At 48.0% G+C, this 26,267-nt stretch overlaps 2 protein-coding genes across 2 annotated transcripts; one reads left to right on the forward strand and one right to left on the reverse strand.

Annotated features, from left to right (window-relative positions):
• The first annotated feature begins 2,150 nt into the window (after nucleotides 1–2,150).
• On the forward strand, nucleotides 2,151–13,887 carry TMEM150C (transmembrane protein 150C). Its single transcript, XM_010191882.1, has 8 exons — nucleotides 2,151–2,166; nucleotides 3,294–3,378; nucleotides 4,422–4,475; nucleotides 4,581–4,613; nucleotides 4,716–4,783; nucleotides 9,123–9,250; nucleotides 11,406–11,583; nucleotides 13,679–13,887. Exons 2-8 carry the CDS (start codon nucleotides 3,299–3,301, stop codon nucleotides 13,885–13,887), a joined length of 750 nt encoding a protein of 249 aa, XP_010190184.1. The 5' UTR covers nucleotides 2,151–2,166; nucleotides 3,294–3,298.
• Nucleotides 13,888–17,600: 3,713 nt separating this feature from the next.
• On the reverse strand, nucleotides 17,601–22,719 carry ENOPH1 (enolase-phosphatase 1; the record flags this gene model as incomplete). Its single annotated transcript, XM_010191883.1, has 5 exons — nucleotides 17,601–17,759; nucleotides 18,414–18,537; nucleotides 18,814–18,946; nucleotides 21,699–21,901; nucleotides 22,618–22,719. Coding segments are annotated over 5 exons (702 nt in total), but the record flags the coding sequence as incomplete, so codon positions are not given.
• Nucleotides 22,720–26,267: the final 3,548 nt, after the last annotated feature.

The raw sequence follows: 26,267 nt of genomic DNA on the forward strand, positions 1-26,267 counted from the left end.
GTTTACATTAAATGAACCTTGAGCAAGCAGCAGTATGTGTTTGGTAAGCTGCCTGCTGTAATTGAAGTGTGCGTCCATTAGTGGAATGGGAGCTTAATTGGTTGAGGGGGTGTAGTGGGGCAATGGTAATAAAAGCAGAGCAAAGAGCTGATTGATCAGATTTAGACATAAAAATGGCAATGCAATAAGCCTGCATCAAGAGAAATTTTCAAGACATCCCCTATGGTAGTGCTGTTGTGAAACCCTTTGCAGTTCTGCATCCTGACCCATGATAGCTGGCAGCAGGAGCACACTTCGGTGGAGTTTTCACAACAAGGATGTGAGACCATGAGTCGAGAGGGATTGGAAAACGAGGGTGTGTTTTTGGGAAGGTTGGTTGACTCTGGCTGCGGTCAGCTGCAGAGCTGAAAGCGTGTTTGTAGTAGTCTTGTGAATCCATTGTACCATGAAGGCTTTTTGTTGCCAAAAGCCTTCCCATGCAAGCCTTAAAAATGGAAGACAAATGGATGTGTACAATTACCAGCTGCCTCCTGGACACGGTATGTTTAATTGGGAAAACACAGGCCACTGGAGATGGCTGTGGTTGCCAGCTGGAGCTGGCTGCTCAGATTTGGCATCACTGGTCACGGCAGCCATGCAGAACAGAGCTGTGGAGGGGAAGGTTGCCTTGGTGTCATCCCCGTGGAGCAATTAACTGCAAAATAAATTGGTTTTATGTTTCCCCTGGAGAATTTAGGTTATTTTTCCTATTGCTCTTAGCATTTTATTTTGGCTCACCTGCTGTGGTGCTACAGAGGAGGCTGTCATTTGGGTTCCTCATTCTCTTCTTCCTGGCTGCTGATAAAAGTGCTGGTCATAGCATGCACAGGGCTTGAAGGCAGCTTGAAGGCACAAACATGGGGCCACCCTTGAAGGGGACAGGTTAACACAAGGGCAGCTGTTGAGAGTGAAAACGCAGAGCTAGGTAGGGTTGGCACATGCTGAGGTTTCTCCTTTGGGATGAAGTGAGGTTATGTCACTGCACTCATCACTCATTTAATATGCAACTGTTTCAGATGTCGTTTTCTGTTGGTGATTGGTAGAAGGGGCCTCTGCATGGCATAGTGAATATTAAACACAGGACTGTTTTCCAAAGGAGTGAATCCATGGCTGTGTGGCACTGACTTTGATGAGGTTCAGCACCAGTCCTGCCCCCCACACCATTACAGAGCTCAGCATAGGGTAAATAATAAGATCTGCTATCTCTTGAGCTGAAAGGACTGTATTACCTTGGCTTAGTCCATCCCCCACCATAGAAAAGAGGAGACTTGAGCACTGTGTTAGCAGCAATTACCTTGCAGAGGAAACACAGGCTGTAATAGGAGTTGACATTGGCTGCCTGCTCTCCTTCAGCCAAAACAGGAGTGGGGAAACTCGGCTATAGCTACGGTTCCCATGCATGGGGCGCTGGCTCCCTGGGTCTGGCAGGGATGCAGCAAGTGGTCCTTGGCGTGGCTGGTGCTGGCCTGCTGGTACCAGAGCAACGCCCAGCACCCGCTGAGCAGTGCTGCTGCACAGTGATGGGCCGCAGGAGGAAAAGGCAAGGGCAGTGCTTCCCAGAGTAGCTGCGATGGCTACTGCAGGGGCTGTGCAGGGAACAGAGCTGTGAAATGCTCTATGTCTCCTGAGCAGGAGGAGGGGAGTAGAGGTGAGATTGGTGGGGAAATCTAGTCCACCCTCATGGATGATTTATTCTGATCTGTTACACCACACTAAAGATCTGTATGCACACTGGAGATGGCTGCCTTTTAAGTTGGTGTATTTAATACTTGCATAATTTCATACTCCCTGTCTGCAGTTTTCTCTTCCAAGGCCAGGGAAGACACCTTATGTGATTGCTTTTCTGTCTGTCAGCGTTTGTGATTCTGCCTCGCTGGAGGCTATTTGTACAGACAGCACCAAATTACGGTCTCGTGGCTTTGTGCAAGTGTGGTGTGGGCCAGGGTACTGCAAAGGTGTTGTTTTGTGCCCTCACAGCGGAGAGAGCAGGGCAGTGGCCCAGAAAGACCATGACTCCTGTGCTGTACACGAGAGAGATGTAGGGAGGCCAGGGGACCTGAGGGGGAAAGGAAGACAACGTGGGCGCTTTCTCCTCTGGAGCAAAGGGAATAGTCACTGCTTTGAAGTGTAGCTTTTAAGCTACAAATGCAAGCAGACTCTAGTGAAGGACTGCCATAACTGAGCTGCCCTTGCACCTCAGGGTGCCTCACTGTCCTTTGAGGACCTCGGTTCCCCCAGGAAATGCCTGCCCCACAGCAGTCGATGGAAGAGAGGAGGAGGCAGAGCTCAGGGGTGCAAGTGTTTCTGCTCTGGTGCAAGGAAAGCAGGCACCGGAGCAGGGAGCCTTGCATTGTTCACTCTCATTGTGACCCTTGGCTGTGTAGGCACCTGGAGGAGCATTTATGGAGGAGGACAGAGCATGAGGAAATACTTGATCCATTGTCAGAAGTCTCAAAGGGAGAGACAGGAAGCTCTGTGTCTGCAGCACAGCAGCATAGCAGCATTTCTGAACTGCACATTACAGGGACAACCCTAGCTCCTCCGATGCTCATCCAGTGTGATCTTGCCTGAAGGACAAACACTTCCTCAAGAGGTGATGTACACAGCATCCTTATGTCCCCACAGGATTTCACTCCCAGGAGCTGATCCTGTTGATAAAGTCTTGTCTTGACAGGGCTCTGGGTACTCTTGGCTCCACTCTGGGAGTGGCCGAATGTTATTTTTAGCAGCTTGCTGCAGCCAAGATGGGAGCTGGTGGTGTGCTCTGTGGAGATGAGGAGACAGCACACGCATCCTCCTCCCTTCATGCTGCAGGCTCTGCTGAGGCAGCATGTGTGGAATTGGTAACGATCCCAGGAAGGAAGCCACCTCGCCTTGTGCCTGTAGGAAGTAGCAGGGAATTAGAGCTGCGGGTCTTGCAGTGTGACCTTGCACGAGATGCTTAAGAAAATTTCTTTGAAAACTACCCAAATTCTGTAGGTGTGTCTGAAAAGTCTTCCTCCCCACCCCAGGCTCTTTGTGCCTTGGATTTTATGCACAGTGCAGATGCTGCTGCCTGTGTGCAGCAGTTTAACCCCTTATGCCAGTAATGGCAGCGTGAAAGGTTTGCAGTGCCTGCTGTCTGGCCATTATGAGCTTGGTCTTGGGATTTGTTGACATCTGCTATGTGGATGCTCCTCCTGCTTTCAAAAGACAGGCACAGGTCAGTGCCTGTGCCCTCTTTCCTTTGTTCTTACTTTCTTCTTTGTTTCTAGCAGGTATGGATGGGAAGAAATGCAGCGTGTGGATGTTTTTACCTCTTGTGTTTACACTGTTTACATCAGCCGGATTATGGATAGTGTAAGTTCCCTCCTGCTGGTTATTTGGGAGAGCAAGTTAGGCCGGGGGCAGTTGTAAAGTACCGCTATGGTGAGGGCTGCCTCTCAGCAGGGAGAGACTTTTGGGGATGCTCTGTCCTTGAGTTACTGTGGGGCTGGGAAGGCATGTGTTAGGGGCAGGGGGCCCATCCATGACTGTTCACGGCTTGGAGAATCACATTTTTGTCACCACATTTCCATGCTCCCCAGGTGAAGTTTGTGACCTTGCCTTCTTCCTGGCACATGTTACTGGGAGCTGCCTGAAAAGAGCAAAAATGCAAAAATTTTCCTTCATGGTCTTTTCTGTAGAAGTCTCAGTAAAGCCCTTGGAGAAGTGCTGAGGCCCTGCTTTGGGATGCGGACTCAAAATCCACACTGACAACCTGCCAGCGGCTTAGTGCTGACACCTCACTTTCTTACTGATACTTCTTACCAACATGCACACGAGACTTGCATTTCCCTGAGCTGAGCTCTTCCCAAACATGCAGGCAGATGACTGCATCATGAATCTGGGAGCAATAAACGTGCAATCAGTGGCTATGCTCAGCCGGAGAAGCAGCTCTATTTTAGGATATGGCTTTGGCCATGGTCTGTGGATGTTTTCTGTCAGTAGCAGGGGCAGCTTAAGCCTTTTGTCTGACCCCTATTGCTTGTTGTTCTTATTGCCCATCCCCTCTGCTTGCATTCAGACAGCTTTTGCAGTGGGGGGAGCATGGTGAACCAGATGAATCAAATGATTCAGATTAAAAATTAAAGCATTCCCCTGGGTGGTTATTTTTAAGGTAGCTCAGTTCAGTGACCCCGTTTGTCTACCTGACTGCACAAAACAAATGCAACACAGAGGAAGGCACAAGTTAGGCTGGGAAGTGAGTAGTGAGGAAAACTGCCTGCAGAGAGGAACGCAGGCTGCCTCCAGCAGATCCTGCCACTGGGCTTTGGGTGTTGTTTGAGTGACATCTGGAATTGAAGCCAGGATGAGATTTTACACTGTCCTCATATTTACTTTTTTTTTTTTCCTTTGGACAGGTACTTTATAGCAGTGGAAGATAACAAAATTATCCCACTGAATGTGCCAGATAGGTAAGAACTGGTTGTGAGCTTTACTTTCAATCACTTATTTAAAATAACAAAACAAATGGGAGAGGAAATCTTGAATCTTGGTTCCTGTGCATTTATGTCTCTTAGGAAACCTGGTCCCAAAAGACCACCTTATATAAGGTAAGTGAATAATTTGCTTGCAATTACTATTCTGATTAATGGTTGTTATTTATGTGTCTTAGCCTTCCTAGAGTTACAATGATACACTTTATATTTTCCAAGTATTGCAGGTGATGCACCTCCTGCAAGCTGTGTGTTTAGCCAAGTCATGAACATGGCAGCATTTCTAGGTAGGAACCACAAGGGGAATGTTTCTTTCTCTCTCATAATTTGTTTTAAGAAGTCACTGAAACATAAGTAGTATCCCATACGTATTGTTCTTGGATCTGATGATATGAAATACTTTAAACTGTGATTACTACTGATTAAGCCAGTGTTACTTTGTCTTCATTTGTAGAAAGACAGAATGAACCTGGATGCATTTGAACTTCATTGGTTTCTGATTTATTCTCATGTTTTTAATTGTCTCATCTTAGCCTTGAATCTGTGTGACTGTTTTTCATTGCATGGTGGGATTTTGTTATATGCTGTGAATGTGAGATAATTGCATGGGAATATTGGCAAATGCATCAGCTGATTACGCAAAATATAACCTGTGCTGAAGTCCCCCCCACCCCTCCCTAAATTTCGTTACTAAATCTATGGAAGTTTACAGGCATTTTCCAGCAGTGGAAGTAAGAGGGAAACACTACAAAGAGAAAAAATAGCTGAAAAGTACAAATATCGAAAAAAGATTTCTCTGTTTGGGTCTTAAAATTGTTACCTTTATGTATATTGAACAAATGATCCCAAACCTAAATGGCAAATAACTAATTATTTTAACCTTGATTTGCTTTTCTTTAGTAGTACTTTCATTTATCTTTTCCTGTATGGGGCGATTTATTGTGTGCTCAGTTTTGCTCTGAGCTATTCTAAGTGTAAATTCCACCCCTGCTGCCTGCGAAAGGCACGATGTTTCTTTTTGGAAACCTGAGAAATTCAGTGGAGTTGAGCTTTGAAATTAATCCAGACCTGTACAAGTAAGACATCTTAACATAATGAAAATGAGGCTTGGGATTTAAAACCCAGTAAAATATGTTTAATCATGAACCTTCATGAATTTCCTTCGAGTATCACTTCATGGTGGAGTTTAGGCATCCTTACACTTTGTTTCCATACATGGTTTTGTTTCAAGTTTATATCTTGATTTACATATTGAGACAGAGTCTCAATTAGTAGAAGTAATTCTGGCTTCAGCTTGTGTTAAGGTGGGGTCTTGCACACATTTTATTTGTATGCCTGACACCCAGTGCAATGTGATTATGATGACACGATTTAAATTTCTGTCCCCTAAACCACTAAAACCAGTATGTGCATAGTATACTACTTCTTGTGTTAGCGTGGCTGTTTGATGGTAGTGAATACACGCCTGACTTTTCAGCTGCTTCCAGGTAAGGTCCTGTTTCTGCAGACCCTCTGTCCAAGCAGCCCCTGTGGTCCTGCACCAAGTCCTAGCGGCTGCGAGGGCTTTGCGAAAGGGCAGGAATTGGGTTGATGCTCACTCACGCTGTGAACCAGGTGGACGCAAGGATGGCAGTCGCATGATTGGGAGGGGAGCAGCTGGTGTGAAGAAGGGCAGGCAAAATAAAGACATGCAGCAAAGAAAACATTGGACCCATACTTGTTGAAGTACAAATAGTACAAATGAAGTACATCCCCTGACAAATAGGGATGAAGAAAAAGCAGAGGCATTAAATGTTTTTTTTTTTCCTCAGTCTTTAATAATACTGACAGGCCTGGGGTTGCCCAGTCCCTTGAGTTGGAGGACCACGGATGTGGGAACAGTGACTTTCCATCTGTGAACACTGAAATTGTAAGGGACCAGCTGTATCAGCTGAATGCTCACAAGTCCAAGGGGCCTGATGGGGTTCATCTGCAGGAGCTAGTGGTTGCTGTGGCAGGACCCCTCTCAATCATCTACCAAAGGTCTTGGGGGTCTGAGGAGGTCCCTGCTGACTGGAAGGTGGCCAGTGTTCTTCCAATTCACAAGAAGGGTGAGAGGGAAGACCCCCTTCAATGGGTGAAGAGCTGGGTGAAAGGCAGAGCTCAAAGGGTTGTAGTGAGTGAGGCTACATCTGGCTGGTGACCGGTCACCAATGGTGTTCCTCAGGGCTCAGTCCTAGGGCCAGTGCTGTTCAATTTATTTATCAATGATCTGGATGCAGGAGTTGAACACATCACTCTCAAGTTTGCTGATGTTACCAAACTGGGAGGTGCTGTTGACTCTCTTGAGGTACAAGATGCCTTGCAAAGGGATCTGGATAGATTGGAGTACTGGGCAATGATTAATGGGATGAAATTTAACAAGTCCAAATGCTGGACTTTGCACCTGAGATGGACTAACGCCGGGCACAAGTACAGACTGGGAGAGGAGTGGCTGGAGAGCAGCCCTGCAGAAAGGAGTCTGGGGGTGCTGGTTGACAGCAGGCTCAAAGAGCAGGAAGCCCTGGCAGTCAAGAGGGCAACCTGTGTCCTGGGATGCATCAAACACAGCATAACCAGCTGGACAAGAGAGGTGATTTATCCCTCTGTATTCAGGGTTGATGTGTCCTCGGCTTGAGTACTGTGTGCAGTTCTGGGCATCACATCTTAAGAAGGATGTGAAGGTCCTTGAATGTGCCCAGAGGAGGGCAAAAAAGCTGGAGGAAGAGCTGGAAGACATGTCCCATGAGGAGCAGCTAAGGACTTTGGGCTTGTCTGGTGTGGACAAAAGGAGGCTGAGTGGCAACCTCATTGCTCTCTACAGTGTCCTGAGGAGGAGACATGGAGAGGAAGGTGCTGAGCTCTTCTCCCTGGTATCCAGTGATAGGACACGTGGGAATCGTTCAGAGCTGCACCAGGGGATGTTCAGACTGAACATTAGGAAGCTTTTATTTACTGAGAGAGTGGTCAAACACTGGAACAGGCATCCTAGAGAGGTGGTTAGTGCCCCAACCCTGTCAGTGTTTAAGAGGTGCTTGGACAGTGCCCTTATCAACATACCTCAACTTTTGGCCAGCCCTGAAGTGGTCAAGCAGTTGGACCAGATGATCTTTGGAGGTCCTTTCCCACTGAACTTTTCTATTCCCTTCCCCTTCCTCTTCTCCTCTCTCTGCTTTGTGGTTAAAGCCAAGCTTTCCTCTACTGTATTGGGTGCTTCTGAGAGCTCCTTTTAGCTTGTACCTCTGGCCACCTTAGTTGTGTCAAAGCCCTTGCTACAGAAACCTGTTAGAGACATAGTCATGACCGAGTATGAAAAATACAGTTGTTTTGCACGTAATGCTGGAAGGTGACCTTTTAATTCCCTTTTGTCATTCCCATCAGTGTTTTAGGAAAAGATCACATGATTTCAGGATCCTGTCCTGTAGAAATAGGAATAAAAAAGTTCCTGCATGTGAGCTCAAGTAGTCACAGGGTGGCTGTCCCAGACAATTAGCTGGTGATGAAAAACAGACTCTTTTTGGGGGGGACAAAATTCTCTTGTCTTCAAGCATTTGGAGTGGATTGATTTACTGGAGCAAATTGTGACAGTAAATTCAGACATCTTTTGCAGTTTGGGTAGAAGTGAATATTTTTCACTTACAGTGCCCTTATTTTTCTAAACCATGTTTTCAGGATTACACCAGGGGTTTGGAAGAAAATACAGGTCTAATTTGCCATTGCAGACAATTTACAACAATATGAGCTGCATGGTATCAGTTTGAGCATAAGCATAAGAAGGTGTTCAGCAGCAACTATCAAATTTCCCTGCTCAATAAAATTGCTTTTTAGTGGTTTGTTTTGAATCTCATTTGAAGGCCAACTGATTGCTTGGCTTCCTGTGTTCTTCGGTGCAGCATTCCCTAGGGAGAGCAAGAATGTACAACGTGACTATCTATGTCTTGGGGTTATGTCACGTCATATGATACATCGTATATATCATGTATCATATATCATAGTGTAGCACTTTGGTTAATTGTAAGCTTGAAAGGGCTGCTCTTCTAGTCTTTGCAGAAGATTAGTGCAATATTTTGGGTTATATTTCTGGCACCAGTAACTTGCTCCAGAGGAGGAGGAGAAGAGATAGTGGTAACACCTGCAGAAATCCGTATGTGCTGTTCACATGTTTCCTAATACAGGAGGGATTTGACATCCATCCTCCAGGAGAGCTCAGTGCTTGTGCGTGGAGTGAAACTTGCTGCACGCCCAGCTGCCGCAGCGTGAATGCATGGTGTGTATGTGAAAGACTTTGTGCTGGAAGCTTTGCAGGCGAATAGGAAGGTGCTCCTCTTTCCCCCAGAAAAGGTACAGCCCAGCTCCTAGACAAAACACCGTGAGGGAAGGAAGCTTGGGAGCTCAGCGTAACTGGATTACAAAAGAAATGCTTCCTGTGCTTGGTCCCGTCCATGACTGAGCGGAAGGTGGCCATGCAGAGGCACTAAGTTAGCTGGCCTGCAGCGAGCTCTCCCCTCAAGGTGGAAAGAGGGCGAGTGGTCTGTGAGCCTCTAGCTAGGTGGTTGCTGCAGCATGTTTTTACCTAATGATGCACCATGCATTCTGTTTCCTTCTCAGCGCTTGTTGTGGCTGTCCTGCGCTTCATTCAGCTGAAGCCGAAGGTGCTGAACCCTTGGCTGAATGTCAGCGGCCTGGTGGCATTATGCTTGGCCTCTTTTGGGATGACTCTACTTGGCAACTTTCAGGTACTGCATGCCAGGCGTGGACCGCTGCATCCGTGCTGCAAGGTTCCTGCTTTGTGAGCAGATCTGCTGAGGACTTTGAACTTCCTATGGTGTCAGCTCAGGAGGAAACGTCCCTGGCTGTATCACAGCCCTCCTCATACCTGCTCTGCCACCTCTGTCTGCTGCTTACGTGGCTCCAGTGACATGCTGAGGTGATGGGCCACAGTCATTTTTCACGTGTTCCTGGCAGGATTTGCACCTGCGTGCTTACGCTTGAACTGCCAAGAGCCAGAGCAGGGTTGTATCTCTTGAGCCCTGGGGATTGGCACAGACGGACGCAAGGACTGAGCTGAAAGTCTGTGAACAGATGCACAGCTGCCCATACAGATTTAGCAGACATTTGGGTGTCCTCTGTTTAAAAACAGTTGTTTAAATCTGCCTCCTGCTTGTCCTCAGGCTGGCCACCAGAGGGACACAGCAGAGGTGCTGCGATGTGATGGGTGCCTGGAGGAGGTCCCTCAGATCCCCGATCTGTTCTGCAACATCATACAAACAAACAGTGTCAGTGCCACTACATAGCTCTGTGGGGTTGGGTGTCCACTGTGATCACGAGTGTGCCTGTGAGGCCTGCAGTGAAAATCAAGGCATTGGAGTCACTAGCACTTGGGTTTCCCCATCTCCTTGCTATCTCCCTTTGGTCGGCCTCTCACTGGTGTGCAAGTAACAACCCCCATTAATGGCAGGAACTGAAAAGGGGCAGCATGGGCTGGCTTCTCTCCTGGCTTTGCAGACAGGGAGTTTTTCCTGCCAATGCAGAAAAGGTACTTGTTTTATGAAGGGTGGGTACCTGTTTGGGTTGTGGAGCATTTGCAGGAACTTTGTGTCCTTTACAGTCATCTTTTAAATTATTTTTTTTGTTGTTTTTAAATGAGGTGTGAGCTAATTTGACTCTTTTGGACCATGTCTTCCTAATGCCGCAGCACAAGCCAAAATTTTGGAGTCTTGTTTTTTCACAAGAGCTCCCCAGCTAGGAACTATGAGGCTTTTGTAACAGCCCTCTCTAGGTGTGAGAACAGTATTTCTAGTACAGGGCAGGCACTAGGAAGCAGTTTCAACTTCTCCTTAACATTTTTTGCTCCTCAGAGCAAATTATTGTTATTTAAAAGTGGGTACTTTGAATCATGCCTGGTTATAAATTCTGGAATAATTATCCAGCCCTTGTTAGTTATCTGTATCCCTGCTTAGATCTTTTGCCAAACCACGGAAGCATGTGGTAATGAGAACTTAGTCCATGCTTTTGCCTTCCTGACTGCTAAGCTGAATGTGGCATTAAATTATATTTCTGGAAAATTACAGCTTGGGTGTATTAGAGGGACATTATGGCTGTGAATTCCTTGCAGTGCTGACTACCTTAAGAAAGCCAGCTCAATCTCATTTTTTGCCTGTACTGTGATTTAGACCTACCCTTGAAAAAAAGCTGTTTAGATTGCAGCCTGTTTTATGGGAATTTGTTAATTCACAGAGCAGGAATCAAGACTGCAGGGAGGTATTACAGACTGCTGGTTTATTTTCTAGAAAAGCCTCTAGAAAAGGGAAATTGTTTGGCCTAAGTCTTGTCCATGCTGGGCTTTCTGAATGGATTTGCAGCCTCGGGGGCTCTCTGCAGATTCCTGCTCATTGAACCTGACTGTCCTTTGCCTTGCAGTGTTGCAGTCACTGAGCCCCATGAAATATGGGAGCCCAAGGGATAGGGAAGCACTTGCACACCAGGCAGGTTGTCTTCACACTGCCTCAGACCCCAGTGGTTGAGGATGGGCAGCAGAGGGAGGAGGCAACCAAGCTTTTTGGTGGGATAAGCTTGCCATTAGGATGTATCTGTGTTTTGGCTTGTGGTATCTCTGTGTCAGTGAGTCTGGTGAGGGAGCTGTGGAAGCTGTCCCAAAGCAATTGCATTTTCCACTGTGTTTGACTTTGGGCAGATCATCTGCTCAACTGTGACAGCTGTCAGCTCATCTTGGTTACATTATTCCTTACACCTCTGAAAGAAATTATACAGCACCTGTGTCTCACACCCTAGTGACTCCCACTCTCCTCTATGCCACCTCAGCAGCCATCCAAGGTAGCCAGCAGGTAATTCCTGTTGTGTCCAAGCAATCACCATTTTGGTTTTTCCTAGCTTTCCAATGATGAGGAGATCCACAATGTGGGCACGTCACTGACCTTTGGCTTTGGGACCTTGGCGTGCTGGATCCAGTCTGCCCTCACCCTCAAGATCAACCTGAAGAACGAGGGGCGGAAAGCTGGGGTTCCTCGGGTTGCTCTGTCGGCCAGCATCACCCTCTGCGTGGTGCTCTGTATCCTTTTGTCCTGCTACCTGGGAAGCCAGGTATCGTATGCCTGATACCCTCTACAGCAGGGAACATTGGCTCTCCAAGGATCTCACAGCATTTAGGAGTGCTGCTCAGCTTGTCTTTATGGCATGATCTGATGACTGGCTCGTTTTGCTACTTGTGTTTTACCAGGATGCACTGCTTCACAGATGGGCTCACTTCCTTTATAAATGTTCTAAGGCTTTTTAGTGATTTCCTCAGTGGTTACAACATTAAACAGTGTGCGACTTAATGGCACTGCTGCTTACCTGTACGGTAGCATTTAAGATTATGCAAAATATTGAGATAAAATTCTCAGGAGAACATAGGAACAAGGGAAGAAATTTGGTTTCTGAAGATGAGAAGATTTTGATCTCTTTGTTGAAATGCTTCAAGGTGCTACAGCAGCTCTGCCTTTTGAGACGGTTATCACAGTCAAGAGCTGCTGGGCCACATGGGCTGTGGGTAAGACTAGCTGCTTTACAAATGGGATTTGGGCTGTAGGGTCTGTGGTCACTCAGACTGGATGTACGTGTGGCTTCCTCTCCACCCTGTGCCTGTCACCCCCACTCCAGCCCTTCTGTTTGCAGCAGCACTTGCGCACTTGGGTGTCTGTTTAGGGTAGATCCACTGCATAGTTGCATCAGCGTTAGTGCTGGGATAAGCAAGAGGGCTTATAAATGGCGAGGAATAAGCTAATCCCCCTCTTGGGAAAACAGCCTGTTCTTAAAACAGTTTCTTAGTCACTTGGCTGGTTTTGAGGATTTCAGCCATTTCATATGGGTGTGAAGATGTACCAGCAGTCGCCTCTTAAGCTTCCTTGGAAAAATTTGCAGCTCAGCATCATGTTTTGGTGTCCATAATGTGGGAGTCCGCCTGGTTCCTGTGGTGCTGCTCTCCTCTCCCCAAGCCCTTAGCTCCCCAAGGTGGGCCTGGCGTACGGCTGCACACAAGGAGCTGGGCCAGGTTCCTGCTGCACTGAGGTTTTGGTAGGGTTCTGCCAGGCTGGGAGCAGGAGCAGCTGGGTAGGCCAGGGCGTAGCTGTGCCTGTCCCAGCACGCTGGGTGCTCCCAGCCCTCCCCAGCTGGGTGCTTGGCGCCGAAGGCCTGCAGCACTCTGTGGTGGGGGACAGGCTGAGGCAGGAGTCCCACTCCCTGCCACCCCACACTGGCTTTGCAAAGGCTTGGGCTCGCTCCCCCTCCCATGCAGCTTGTGCATAACCCTTGCACTGCAGGGGAAGCAGAAGAACTTTAAAGCCAGACACAGAATGCTTTTTGCTGAAATGAAGGTTTGGTTGCTTACTCTAAGCCTGTGAAGGTGTGTGATCCTGCATTCGTGGGGTGCAGAGGAAACCTTGAGAGAGCCAGTAGGTTTAGATGAGATGTGCACTGGGCTAGGGCAGGTCCCCAGCTCAGGAAGGTGTCGTCTGCTTTAGGAGGGCTGAGAATAGCTCCTGTGTAGTACTCCAAGCCAACCCAAGGCACAGCAGTGACAGCCTGATGTCAGGTGCAGTCCAAGCACGTGGTACATGAGCCTGGAGGACAGTTTCTGGCTCTGGCAGTGTTCTTTTTCCTTTCAGTGTAACATCCCATGCTGTGTAGACTGATGCTTCTGCATTTCACAGAAAGGGATGATTTTGCAGGCGATCTAAAGAGAATGAAGGATTGCAGAGTGCAGGTTGAAAGGTGTTCCCATAGCTTGCGGTGCAGAGGTCTGGGAGGCTCCTGGCAGGTAGGGGCCCACAGCCAGATTCCTAGCTTGCTGGCTCTGTTGCTGGCTAGTTGGATGTCCAAGCAAGTCACCAACCTCTCTGTGCCTCTGGCTTTCCCTCTGTAAATGTTTGTCAGCCTGAATTGTGATCAGGAACCCCTGGTGCATGTAGGAGAGCTGCTGTGCTCCATGGGCATTGCTGGACACCTGACATCTCTGGCACCACATTCACGCTTTCCTGATGATGGCTGGCTGGGTTGACTGTCATCTGGGTGACTTTGTTAAGATTTTATTGTCTTCCTTGTTGACTTTCTCTCATCCCAGTCAGTGTCTCTGCTCCCACTAGTTCTCCTTGACTTTCCTCTTCCAGATTTCATCCTCATGGCACAGGGTATCCACATGTATGCTTCCAGGATCCAGTGGGGCCTGGTGATGTGCTTCCTGTGCTACTTTGGCACCTTTGCAGTGGAGTTCAGGCACTACAGATTTGAGATTGTTTGCTCCGAGTACCAGGAAAACTTTCTGAGCTTTTCCGAAAGCTTATCGGAAGCCTCTGAGTACCAGACAGATCAAGTGTAGCCTGTCCTCTGGCAGGGGGGACGGGGGCAGGTGTGGTCTCATGGGTTAAACATGACCTCATTTACACTTTTTTGATGAGTTTGTTTTCATGTGCAATCATTATCATGTTGCCAAAGGGCTCCGAGGGCGGCGCTCTCATTAAGAGCCCAACAAAAATAGCTGGCTGGTGGAAGAGGAATGGATGCCTCTCCATGGCAGCAGGAGAGGGAACAAGCTCTTTTGTTTGTGCTACCAGTGTCTCTTTCTCAGCAGCTCTGTCGTGCTGCTGTTCTTGAAGACATTCAAGAACCAGTCCTTGCGATGCACCTCTGAGGCAGGCTCTCCTCAGCCTCTTCTGCAGAGAAGGAAGGAAGCAGACCTCTCTGGGCACGAAGAGTCTTCAAGAGTCGCCAGTTCCTGAGTCACTAAACTGCATTTCATGTGTTTTTTGCATTGTTTTCTTTGCTGTCAACCAGTGTAACTTCACAGGGTGAAAAAGAGTGGCTGTTTCTTCTGGACTTGGCATCGGGCAGTGGAAGACTCCAACTGACTGGCTTTTATGGTGAGCAGGCAGGCATTTCTTCCAGCCTGAAGGTAAAGCCAGGTTTGGGAGAAGCTGTGCTGCTATCAGGAAATGAGACTTGGCTGATGCTGCAGCTGGCCAGACCATCCCCACACCAGATAGGGCACAGCGTGGTGCTGTGCTCAGCTTCGTGATTCGGGCTCAGCGGTGGGGACTGGTGCAAATGAGGTGCTGAATTGAGATGGGAATGCTGTGTGTTCTGAAGATTACCCAGAAAAGGCTGCTCTTTGTAACTCTGCAGTGCTTCCACCACATACTGTGTATAATATTTCAAAAGCTTTTCTTTTGTTCACTAAGGGGGAAAACATTGTGTTAGAGACACTGGGCTCACCCGCAATGAGAACAGAACCATGGCAGGTGGTGCTGGGCACAGGGTTTGATTTTGGTCCTTGTGCACTTACAAGTCAAACTCCAGACATGCGTGACTCTAGGCCTGGGTTTCAGAGCCCTCAATACGGCCACTTGTCCAGAGCGGGGTCTGCCACACCAGGGTATGCAGGTTTAAGGGGGCTTCCAGAGCGCAGGAGGCAGTCCTGCCCCAGAGGTTGGGTGATGTGACCTGAGGCCTGGAGGTGTGGGAAATTGCTTCTCATGAGCATGGCTCCTGTTTTCCTCCTGGAGGCAGGCTCGGCTTAGGTCTACATCTTGTCTGAACTGCAGGAAAACAAGCAGAAATTAAAATGGTGGCACAAGGCATTTGAAGGGGAACTCGTACTGCACTGTGGCATTTCCAACAGAGAGGGAAAGGGCATGAGGGCACTCAGTCTTCTGCAAAGGTCAGAGGCCTCTCCTGAAAGGGGAAACAGTCAGGAAGAAACTTCTGTCAAAGCTAGCATGAGTAGAAAGCTTTCAGCCAGCCCTTTACTTTCCTTCCGTGGGCCAAACTTTGTTCTTGTCAGCCGTGGTATAAATCCAGAGCACCTCTAGCCAGTGGAGGGTTGTCACTGGGCTGCTGAAGGCCTCCTCCTTGTAGCTGTGTCATTAATGCAAAGCTTTCCTGGACGGACTTGTGCTGAAGGTGGCCCAAGGGCACAGCAACGCAACCAGCGAGCACCTCTGGGGCAAGGGGAAGGAGGACATGCAGGTGGGGCCCTCTTACATGGGCACACACACTCAGTGCATATGGAGCACAAAACAGTGATTTGTTTTAAGGGTGTTTTACTGTAAATAGTCCACTGTGACTTGTTTTTTTTAATCAATTAATACTTTCATTTTATATTTTGTAATTTTATCAAAGAAAAAATGTATTATGTTTGTGATTTTTTTTTTTTTTCCCCTTCTCCTTTCCCTATAGGCAATCCAAACTGAACTTCAGGGTTTTGGTGATAACTCTGTAAATTTCCTACAGTACTTCTAACAGCACATTTCAGTATGACTAAATGACAACCAATATACACTGAAACATGACCACTAAATAAAGTGCTTTTATGGAGAAAGTGAGTTTTATTTTTGTCCCATACCCCATGTATAGCTTTCTGATGGCAGAGGCAAAACAAAAGGTAAATATTTACAGTGTCATGATTAAAATTAACACTTAAGGAAGCCAGGGACTATTCAACCATGCAGGTATACTTACTTTAACAGGGATAATTAGCAGGCTTTTCCTAGGAAGAAAATCATACTTGTTACAGAGCCCAGAAAGGCATCCAGACTAGCTGCCTCATTTCTTGCCTGCTACTATCCAAACTGTAGTAGGGCAATGCTGGCATGATGTGCTTTCCTCCCCAGATGTGTGTCGCTTGCTTTTTTTCCACACAACAGCCTCACTCGACAGGGTCAGCCATAGGTGTAGATCAGGAAGGCACCATGCACATCAGTGTTCTATTTTGGCCATCCATGAGGGCGAGCTCAAGCGCCGCCGCGCAGAAATGAGTGAGGAGCAAGTGACAGCCATACATGAAGTGCAAGCAGCAGGGAACTGGGGTTTCAGACTGCCCCTGCCACTGCTGTTGCTAGGTATAACCTAGCTGTGGCTCTCACTCCTGCTTCTGGTTAGGGAGGCAATTCAGCTTCCTCAGCAGGACAAGCTTGTCTGCCTTAAAGAATGGACTGGGGAGGGCCAAAGGGGAAAAAGTGTTTACAGGTTCAAAAAAAGAGAGATTTACCTTTAGGTGCTGGGATCACTGGTGATGGACAGGAATGGTAAATACTGGGATGGAGCGAGCACAACCAAAGCTAAGTTGTGTTTTTATTTACTATGTTAGGAGAAGCTCCGTGACCATCTGATATAAATTGGCACAATTTAGGGGGGCTGGATGAAAAGGTTGTGGTTTTAATTCTCATTAAATGCAGCAGGATGCGTCTCTTGGGAGCAGTCATTTGTCAAGATCTGCTCACAGCTGCCCAGTGCTACAGATGTGTGACTGGGTGATGTTGGCTACTGAGATGCTCCACGGACTAGTGCTACTGGAGATACTTAGGAAAAGCAGTCAAGCTGACTTCAGTGTTCAGCCTGTTCGATCCCATAGTCCAGCACCATGATGCAGCAGTGAGATGGGTCTAGAACTTAATTTTCAAAGCTATATTTATATATACTCTACTTCATTCTGGTAGGCTGGCTGTGTAGCTGTGCTGTACCTGGACCTGCTGTGGGTACAGCCAAGATTTAAGTTGTTCCTGGTCTAAAGAACTTGCATGCAGCAAGGGCTGTCGTCTGTGGCAGTCAAAACCTACTGTATTATAGCTCACATTTGGCACTTTCCTTTGGGCAATCTAACCACCCTAACTTTGAAAGTTTTGACTTAGCCAGCAACCCCATATTCAAGGAGAGGCTCATACTCCCTCACGGCCCTTGGAAGTCCCTCTGGGAGGATGGACATACACCTTGTTAGCCAACAGTTTCTAAGAATAACAGAGCTTGTGGTGGGGCATCAGCACCAGACTTCAGTGGATAAGACTGAGGGAATCATCCCCTGGGCTAATTCCTAGCTGGGAAAGCGAAGGAACAGCAGAGCTGCTCCTCACCCTGCTCCCAGCTCCAGCTGGCTGCCGCAGGCCTCCATCCTACTGCACAAGGGCCTCCACAGCACGCTCTCCATCCATACCTGCACTAGTCATGAGTCCAAGATGATGTGGGTTTGGTCTTAAATTCTGATTATGGACAAAATTACCTAAAGTTACACAAGGACAATTCAGGTGAAGCACAGTCTTTCGTGCACGTGTTGCTTTCCCTAAGTGGAGGAAGGCAGGAAAAGTTCAGTGAAAGATGAGATGAGGTTGTAATACGATTTCTCATCGTCCGTCAGCCCTGCATTGCCTGGTCTGATCACCACGGCCACATGAGTATCTGCTTCCTCAGCTGCGTTGGCTTCTGAAACAGAGTAGGGGAGAGCAGTGATGAGATGCGCTTATCAACCTCTGCACATGAGGGTGCTTAAGGCTTAAATAACAGGAGGTAAGTGCAAGCACCCACTAGCTCTGCTGCCAGGGCTGGGGAAGAAGTAAAGGGACCTAACTCCCGGGCACTGGGGCTTAGACCAAGATCACAAGCCAGTGCCATTTCTGACAGAAAGATGTTTCTAGCAAAGGCAGGAAATCAAATTGGCTTCCCAAGCTTGGCTTCCCAGGGATTTGGCCTTGGCGACCAGGACCAGCTGCCATGTAGCAGCACAGCAGATATCATCTGTTCCCCTGAACATAGGGCACGAAAACCACTGACCCTGTTTGTAAATGGGGCATGCCGACTGCCTCAGCAAATGCTCCCCTCCAACAGTTTCTCCTTGCTCGTGGAAGGGCAGGTTTGCTACTTGGCCTATTTTTGCGGACTGCAGTGCTGCTCACTGATAGCCTGCTGCTGTGTGGAGCCTGGGTGCACAAGGAGCACGGCAGCAGCTAGGGGGATGCCACCAAAGCAAGGTGGTCTGCAGCATTTCTGGGGCGCCTTTGACAAGTCAGCAGCACGTGTTCAAAAAGCACCTTCCTCCCTCGCACAGGCGAGAGCCAGCAGGACTGGCAGGCCACCTACCTCGAGGGACATCTGTCAGGAAGAGGATGTTTTTGGTGGCACACCCGATACTGGCAGCAATCCTCCTGTAGCTCTCGCTTTCTACCTTGGGGCCTATTTTGGTATCAAAGTGGCCGTCGAAGAGCTAGAAGGCAGAGGAAAAGCAAAGGCAGCTGCTGAGTACTACCTGAGGGGCAGAGCGAAACCTTGCTCTGGAGCGTGACAGCCCCTTTCCATCCTACCACAGCAATGTGGGGCCAAGGGACAGCCCTCAGCCATGCCAGTGCACTCAGCTGGCCAAGCCTAACTCCAAGCCCACCCTCACCTTCCTGTCCCAGGAAGCATTACAGCAAGAGCAGTCGTGAGAGGGAAGTGCTCTGCAGAGGGAGAAGCTGTAAGGAAGGTTGATAAGGTTATCTACCTCTAGGATATCACCTTCTGTAGAGTATCCGAACAGAAGCTTCTGGGCTTCAACGCTGCCCGAGGAGTAGATATAGACCTTCATCCCCGCTTCCCGCCACTTCCGGATGGCTGGAACCACGTCCTCGAAGACTCTGGAGCAAAACAGGGCAGCAGCTAAGGGCAAGCCCAGAGGCACCTGAGGGCAGGCACTGTCGCACTGTCACACTGTCCCACTGGTTTGCAAAGGGACTTCATTCTCCATCTGCTCAGGGCTCCTGCAGCCGGGCAGTCTGTTTCAGCAGCAGGTGACATATTCTCAGCTTGAGCCAACTGAGCAGCTCACTGACTGCTACACAGACAACAGCTCTGATGAACTGTTTCAGACACTGGGCAGGAGTTTGCCCAGTTCCTTCAATTTGGAGAGGGGAGGAAAGGTTGGAGAAAATGGCATCCTGCTGCTTTTCTCTGTGAGGAGGAATAAGGGGGAGGACAGAGGACAGGGAAGACAGGCTCCTGCCTCCTTCCTTGCAAGCTACCAAGGTTTCCCTACTGGTAAAAGCTATGGCCAGGAGCTGCATCCATACAGGGCAAACCCATCCCACAGGTTCAGGCGCTGACCACGTCCAGGGAAGAGATGAGAAGAGGGTGCAGCTGCAGGAGCTAAATGAGCAGTGCTGTATGAACTGTTTCAAGCCAGACAATGGGAAAGGAGTGACCCCTAATGGGTCGAGGTCAGAGCTACTCTACTCAGTGACTTGGTCAGGTTGTACAGTGCTACCTGCGAACCAAGTGTGTCCCTGGCTTAACTGCAATGCAGAGGGTGAACCAGCTCCCATGTGCTAGGCACCAGCATCCCACCCCTTATTCCTCTGGACTTGCAGAGTGCTGGGAAGGCAAAATACCAGTCTAGCAATGGGCTGGTGGGTGTCAGAAATGTGAGCTCCACCTAACTCCCGGGTAGCAGCTGCCTAAAGACAAGCCCAGCAGCAGGAAGCAAAGCTGTGCAAGGGAAGGACCAAAGCCAAGGCAACTGCTGTGTAACTTCTAATGGACACGTCTGACAGTTCTCTCATACCCTTCTCATCTGTACCACAAGACCTCTCCAGTGCTGCACTTACGTGTATGTAAAAGCTCTTTGCATGCAAAGGACATTTACAAGATTACCAGTGTACTGGGAGGAAACTGAAGGCTAGAGGATGCTCAAGAAGGACAAGGTGAGGCTGACAATAAGTCCCAATAATACATGTGATTGATGACAAGGGAAGGCCACTAACAGCCTCGAGAGGGCAGGGAGGAGAATTGAGTCTGATATGGCAGAAGGATGGAGAGAGGTGCTGAAGATGATGTGATCCCCAGGGAACTCAGTTATCATCCCAGTCTGGACCGCAGCCTTCCCACCTGCACTGCACACCTCTGAGTGGCAACTTGGGCCAAGGCTCTGTAAATTACTTTTGGATACTGTCCTGAAAAGAAGATCTGAGTACATAAATGCCTGAAGAAAGAGAACTCCAAACAGATGCAAAAGGAGGTGTTGGACTGAGTTTAGCAGACTCATAGCAATCAGCTGGCCCTTTCTACATTTGCAGTTTCTCAGCCACCTGCTCAGGACCTTGTTATGTATTAAAAAAAAAAGAAGTTGTTCACTGGTTTTGGTAGTTATAAGAAAGTCCCAGCCTCCCTCACATTTTCACATGCTGAGTTCAGTGCCTGGATTTCAGACATTGATGTACCAGATCAGTTGAGCGAGGGGGAGACTTTTTAGAGATCTCGTTCCTTGGATGCTGCCATGCAGCAAGGCTTGTTCTACAGCTTTTGGGCCACTATAAGACAAGTAGCCCTGTTTAAGAAAGAAAAAACAAGATGACTATCCCTTTTGACTTGCTTTTGGTCTCTGTTGCTTTCTCCGGTGGATGTTTACATTTTTCTGTGAGCTCTTTTTCTTCTTCCTCATTCTTCCTTTGACAAAACACTCTGTGAACTTAAAGGTTTGTTTTACTTCCTTAGGAACCCGAAATGCATAGTTTAACCAAGTGTCTCTGAATAAAAGAATAAGAAGATCAGGCTTCACCCCAGTGGTCCCTACTTATGCACCCATGTGTTGAGATTGATACATGAAGATGAGCCTGGGGACAAAAAGAATTGGAAAGACAGGAAATGCTCAGGTAAGAGAGAAAGCAAGAGGAAACAACTGAAAGGAACTCATCCTGCAACCCTGAATTGTTTAGGCTTGCTCCAAAATGTGAGTGCAATTCAGGGATTAAAAAAATGTAAGTCAGAGAACTGTAAGAATTTCATACTTGTGTCTCTTGGTTCACCAAGAAATCTCTGTAGAGAAATGAGATATTTTCTGAATTTTCAATGTAGAAGATAGCTGTCCCAGCTGAATGTCCCATCAGTCATGGGAATCGCCCCATGTCATGCCTCCAATATCTCATTCTGTTTCTCAGACCCTGTCTCCTTTATGGACCCTGCCCAGGTGGCTGGAGAACCAGCTGTTCCCCAGCAGGTACCTGTCAATTATTCCTTAGGGAAAACCACTCTCACCCACTTGTCCTCTTCCCAGTGGGGACTGAGACAAGTCAGTCAGGCCTGGGGTTACGGTAAGCTTTTGGTTCCCTAGATCCAAAAATTAAGCTCAATGGATTTGTGCTCCACTGCACGATCAAGTTTGAAAGTGAAGTGTCTGCAGTTGGTTCCATGGCAGCAGTGGCCTGGCTTAAGCCATGACTGCACATAAATGTATTGCATTCTCCACCAAGGTAGTAATCCTGTTTGCACTTGTACAGAGCTGTTTCCAGGCCTTTATTCAGCTATTCTGCTAACTGACACCCAGGAAAGATGCACCCTATACCTGCCCCAGGGAAAGGGGTGCACAGTTGCTCACAAACATGCACAATTACTCACTCTCCTTTGACGTGCCCAGTTGCATAGGCTGCCCTCCACATGTGGCCCTGCAGCTGCTTCAGGGCTGTGGTCTTCCTGTCGAGGGACATCTGCCAGTGCACGTTGTCCACAACCGCCTGAATGACCCGTTCCAGCTCCTCTTCTCCGCTTCCGCTCTCCAAAGGGATCGGCACGGCTCCATCCAGGCTGGAGTCCTCCTGAGCCTGGAAACCATCCATTAGAACAAGAGGTGAGGGAAGAGATGGAGCAGTCTCAGCACCTCCATCTAGGAAGGGGGTCTAATATCTGCATCAATGCAGCTTTGTGCAAAACACAGCTTGAACTCTTCTTCACATGAAAGGTTATAACTTGTTTGAATGCTTTTCTCAATGAGAAGTTTACACTTCAGTAGCGTCTAGAAACACTTGCTTGGATAGTGCTTTCCAAACCCAACAATTAGCACTACTGTAGCTGCACTGCAAATAGTCTAATGAGAATTATCCTTTGTTAAGTATTTAATTACTGAAATTAAGGCAAAGCAGCAAATGCATCTGTTGGCTTCAGACAGCCACAGGTCTCAAACTGCTGCCATGTCCCTGTAGAGTGGCAGGATATGCTGCTCTGTGGGACAAGTACTCTGCTGTTCTTCCATTCTGCTTCCCAAACAGGTGTGGATTCAGCAAGAGGAGAAGGGCACGGTGCAGGCACCAAGCTGAACAGCTGTGGTTTGATGCTTGTTTCGGTGCTGTCAGCTCAGCTGAGCTGCTGAGCATAACCCTAAGCTTTGGGTAGGGGAGAAGCAGCTCATTGAGGAAAACCACCTCTGTGTGGGCCAAGGGGTATGGGCCTGTGTTGGGTGAGCTGGGGGCGTCTGAGTGAACCGAAGTGTCAGGCGTACCATGAAAACCTGGTGAGACACAGTGCAGCTCAGTTACTTTACCTGTTTCCTCAGGAGTCCGACGTCCCGCTGGCACTCCTCCTCCTCCCAGTGAGCAAGCAGGTACTCCTTCACGTTGTCCTTGATGTAAGGGAACAAGGTCTCCTGGCAAGGTACAAGTAAAACAGGCAGCTCCTTTAACCTGGCAGCAGTTAAAGGTCATTCTGAAAGCACAATTCAACTTGTCATCAGAGCTGGAGGGCCTTCTCAAAAAGCAAAGTCTAGTCCAGCCACACTGAGCCCCATAGGACAGCCTTGCAAATAGAATGGAATGGGGTTAGGGAAAGGTGCCACAGGAGAATTACAAACCTTCCCAGAGATCCCAAAGACAACCAGAAATAATTACAATTTGCTCTCATTAGCAGTGTTTCACAACTGAGAAGCCAGAAGCAGCTGCCCTGACGGCATCTCTGGATGCAGGAAGAGACTCAGGACAAAGGGAAGGGCAGGGAACTCCTTCCTTTGGGTACAGAATTGAACTTTTCTTAACTCTGAAAATTTGGGATGGGGCGGAAACAGGAGGAAACTAACCTGAGCTCACCTCTGCTCAAAAAATAGCCAGTGAGATTTTTCTCCTCACTGTATGTCACTTTTGATATTGCCAGTGTGAAGAACGATGGCAATTGAGTTCACTTCATTTTACGGTTATGGTTTCAGCCAAGTGCGTCCTAGTTAATACCAGCCACAGTTGTAAACTCAGGCTTCTCTGTGATGACATAAAGGAGCAAAAAAACACTCAAATTTTTAATTACAAGAACCATCTGCAGTGCCCATGCTTGTTACTGAATTAAGAAAAGGGTGGTCCTAAGAGTGCAATGTGGAGACAAGACTTTGGGATTTTCTATTATTCCAGTATCACGTTTCCCACGTTGCATATTTTAAAAACAATGTAAATTTTTAGGGAAAATAAAAATCTTTTAAACGCCTAGAAAATTGACCACAAACTTGCCTTGGGAAATCAACAGCCTTGTAACACCACTCCTTAATCTCTCATTTCCTTTATTTGAGCTTAGTCGCTTTCAAACTATCTTTTAAATCAAGGAGGAAACTAAAGATTACTCACTGGGAAAGGCAAGCGACCTGCAGACTTTGTGTAATTTCACTTATGACTTGGATGTCAGAAAGTCCCAACTGCTTTCCAAAAGCAGTGTTTTGTGCTCTTGTGCTGGCAAAGCAAGACTTCCAAATAGGCTCTGGAAGTGCAGTGTACTCTGTGATTGATTCAGTGGATTTTAAAAGGTAAAAGCTTTGGCCTGCTGGCGAGTGCACTGGTCCTGTGGTCCAACAGGGAACACCCATGTGACAGCTGGCGTAGTGGGCAGCCCGTGGGGCTGATGGTGTATGGATGTCAGGAGTGACCCCGGGCAACCACATGCTAAGTTTAAAAGGCCATGAGTTTGGGTGGAAGAAAGACACTTTGCACCCTGCAATGAAATATCTGCTTTTCTGAGACTTCAGCTTTTAGCAAGTCTCTTGCAGGCATCTGCCAACTCCTAATAGGTTTAACCAGGGCTGTAATTAACCTTTGTAAGTTCACCTGCTTCTCTCTTATTTTAGCTAGCGAGAGATCCAGCCCTGCCTGTGCCAAGCTACTGTCACTCTGCCCACCTCCTGTGCATGCTGGGGAGATGGGCACCATCACCCACCCCACCACTACCCAACCCCAGATGTGGCTGCCCCAGCACAGCTGGCAGGATGGAGAAACAGCTGGCAGCAAACACAGCTCAGCAGTCATCCCCAGCCTTCGCAACCTCTTGCAGCAGTGTTAAACCTGGTATAGAAAGGAGGGTATTTTTACCATCAGATACACACACAGCATGCTGTAATGAGCGCTTGCAGCATTTCAAGCAACTAGGGTTAATTTTCCTCTTAATGTCCATGCACTGCCACAAAGGAAAGTTCAGTGACAACCTGCTCTTTTCCAGATCTGGCAAACCCCCGGAGATGTAGTTTATCAAATTACACTTTTCCCCTGTCATCTACTTCTCTCTGTCAGAGTAGACCCAGCAAAAGAGAAAACTTGGTGACCTCTAGCAAGGGGCCACCAAATATTCTCTTTTCTGGTATCTCTCCTTAATCCACCCATCAACTCGCCCATTCTATTTTCTTACTTCTCTTATTCAATAATTCTAATACTAAAGAAAGGACTAAATAAAATTCTTTAATATTAAAGAATAAAATGCCTGCAGAACCAGCAGTGCACCTTTAAAAGGGAAATAGAAATCATGGAAGTTAACTGAAAGTCCAAGTGAAATAACTTGTTTCAAGCATTTTCAGGATTTCCAGCAAACTGAGTTTTATTGAGAACCATAAGTCATTTGACCTCCCTGTAACAGAATGATTTTGGGTAGGAGAAACCTTCAGGCATACAGCATGTCATTTGGATGACAACAGAACAGCTTCTAGGTGGATATAACCAACATCCTTGCTCTGTTAGATGTTTAGTATGAAATCTGAACTATTCAAACTGTTTAAATGGAAAGATACCAAGGGGAAGGAGGCAGCCTGAACACCATCAAAACCTGAAGTTTCTGCAAGAGCACTGGAAGAACATGAACAGGAAAATGTAGGTCATGCTGTTCACCTATTTAACTATGTTAGCAAAAACACCCAGAAATCCTGGCAGAAGCCTCCACCCCTTCCTGCATTGTGTGGGTCACAAAGCACCTTTGTAAACTACCAGCAAAAAACACCCACCAAAAGCTAGAATCTCTCACAGAGAAATACAGGTTAATGGCAGGAGCAGTGTTAAGACAAGATCCATTTGGTGTCTTCAATACAAGCAAAACGCTCCCTCACAAGCCTGGTGAGGAACCAAAACCTCTGGGAGAGGAGGGACCTGCAGCAGTTGGAGAACCACAGGTTTCAGTAGCGTATTTACAGCGTTTGTCCAAATGCCTCCTCCTGGCCTCGCAGGCTTCCAGGTCCCCCGACTTCTGAACCCAGACCAATACTTTCAGTAGTCTTAAGCCTCCTCCTAGGCAAGAGAAGCCAGTCATACACATTCACTGTTAGTACAACCCTGCTCATGTACACTCGATGCACTCTCTGTGCTAACCTCCCCCTGTATTGGTCTGTGCACGTTGGAGGAAGGGGATACATCTCTGGTGATGCTGCACCTGACTGTACCCCCCCTTTTGAAGGAAAAAGGCAGTGGATAGACCAAGATAGCAGTGGATGCTCTCTGCATGCTCGGGTGAGGTGCTCCAGCTTCAGTCGTCTGAGCAAGAGATGCTCAAGGGCTTTGCCTAAGTGAGGCTGAGAGCGCTCCAGCTGCCCTGTACCCACGAAAAAAAAAATCACTGAACTGCCCTGGATCTGAATAGCTCCCTGTTCCCCTGCCCACAAAAAAGGCAGGCAATGGGTAACACGAGATGTATTTTCTCGCGAGCGTTATTCAGCAAAACACACAAAATGTGTCACGGTTTTGCGCTTCTGGAGGAACCTCGGGCCTGCTCTTCGCTAGGCTGCGGCCCTGGGAGAGGCGCTTCCCCGGCGGGGACCGTGCCACCAGGCACAGCGATCCGGCCAGCGCAGCGTCACCTCCCCAGCTGCCGGGGCTGGGGGCATCACGGTAGTAACGGCGATGCTCACGAAGCGCCTGGCTCCCGCCCGCGTGGGAAGGCCGCTGCCGTCGCTCCCCCCGGCGGTCT

The sequence above is a fragment of the Mesitornis unicolor genome, unplaced genomic scaffold (genome assembly GCF_000695765.1).
Source record: "Mesitornis unicolor isolate BGI_N332 unplaced genomic scaffold, ASM69576v1 scaffold18089, whole genome shotgun sequence".
Classification (NCBI taxonomy): Eukaryota; Metazoa; Chordata; class Aves; order Mesitornithiformes; family Mesitornithidae; genus Mesitornis; species Mesitornis unicolor.

What these genes read in the sequence shown, in the direction of transcription:
- TMEM150C (XM_010191882.1), top strand. Translation starts at nt 3,299, where the DNA reads ATGGATGGGAAGAAATGCAGCGTGTGGATGTTTTTACCTCTTGTGTTT. An exon ending in AAAAGACCACCTTATATAAG is followed by an intron (nt 4,614 to 4,715) that starts GTAAGTGAATAA and finishes ATATTTTCCAAG; the next exon opens with TATTGCAGGTGATGCACCTC. An exon ending in GAACATGGCAGCATTTCTAG is followed by an intron (nt 4,784 to 9,122) that starts GTAGGAACCACA and finishes TTTCCTTCTCAG; the next exon opens with CGCTTGTTGTGGCTGTCCTG.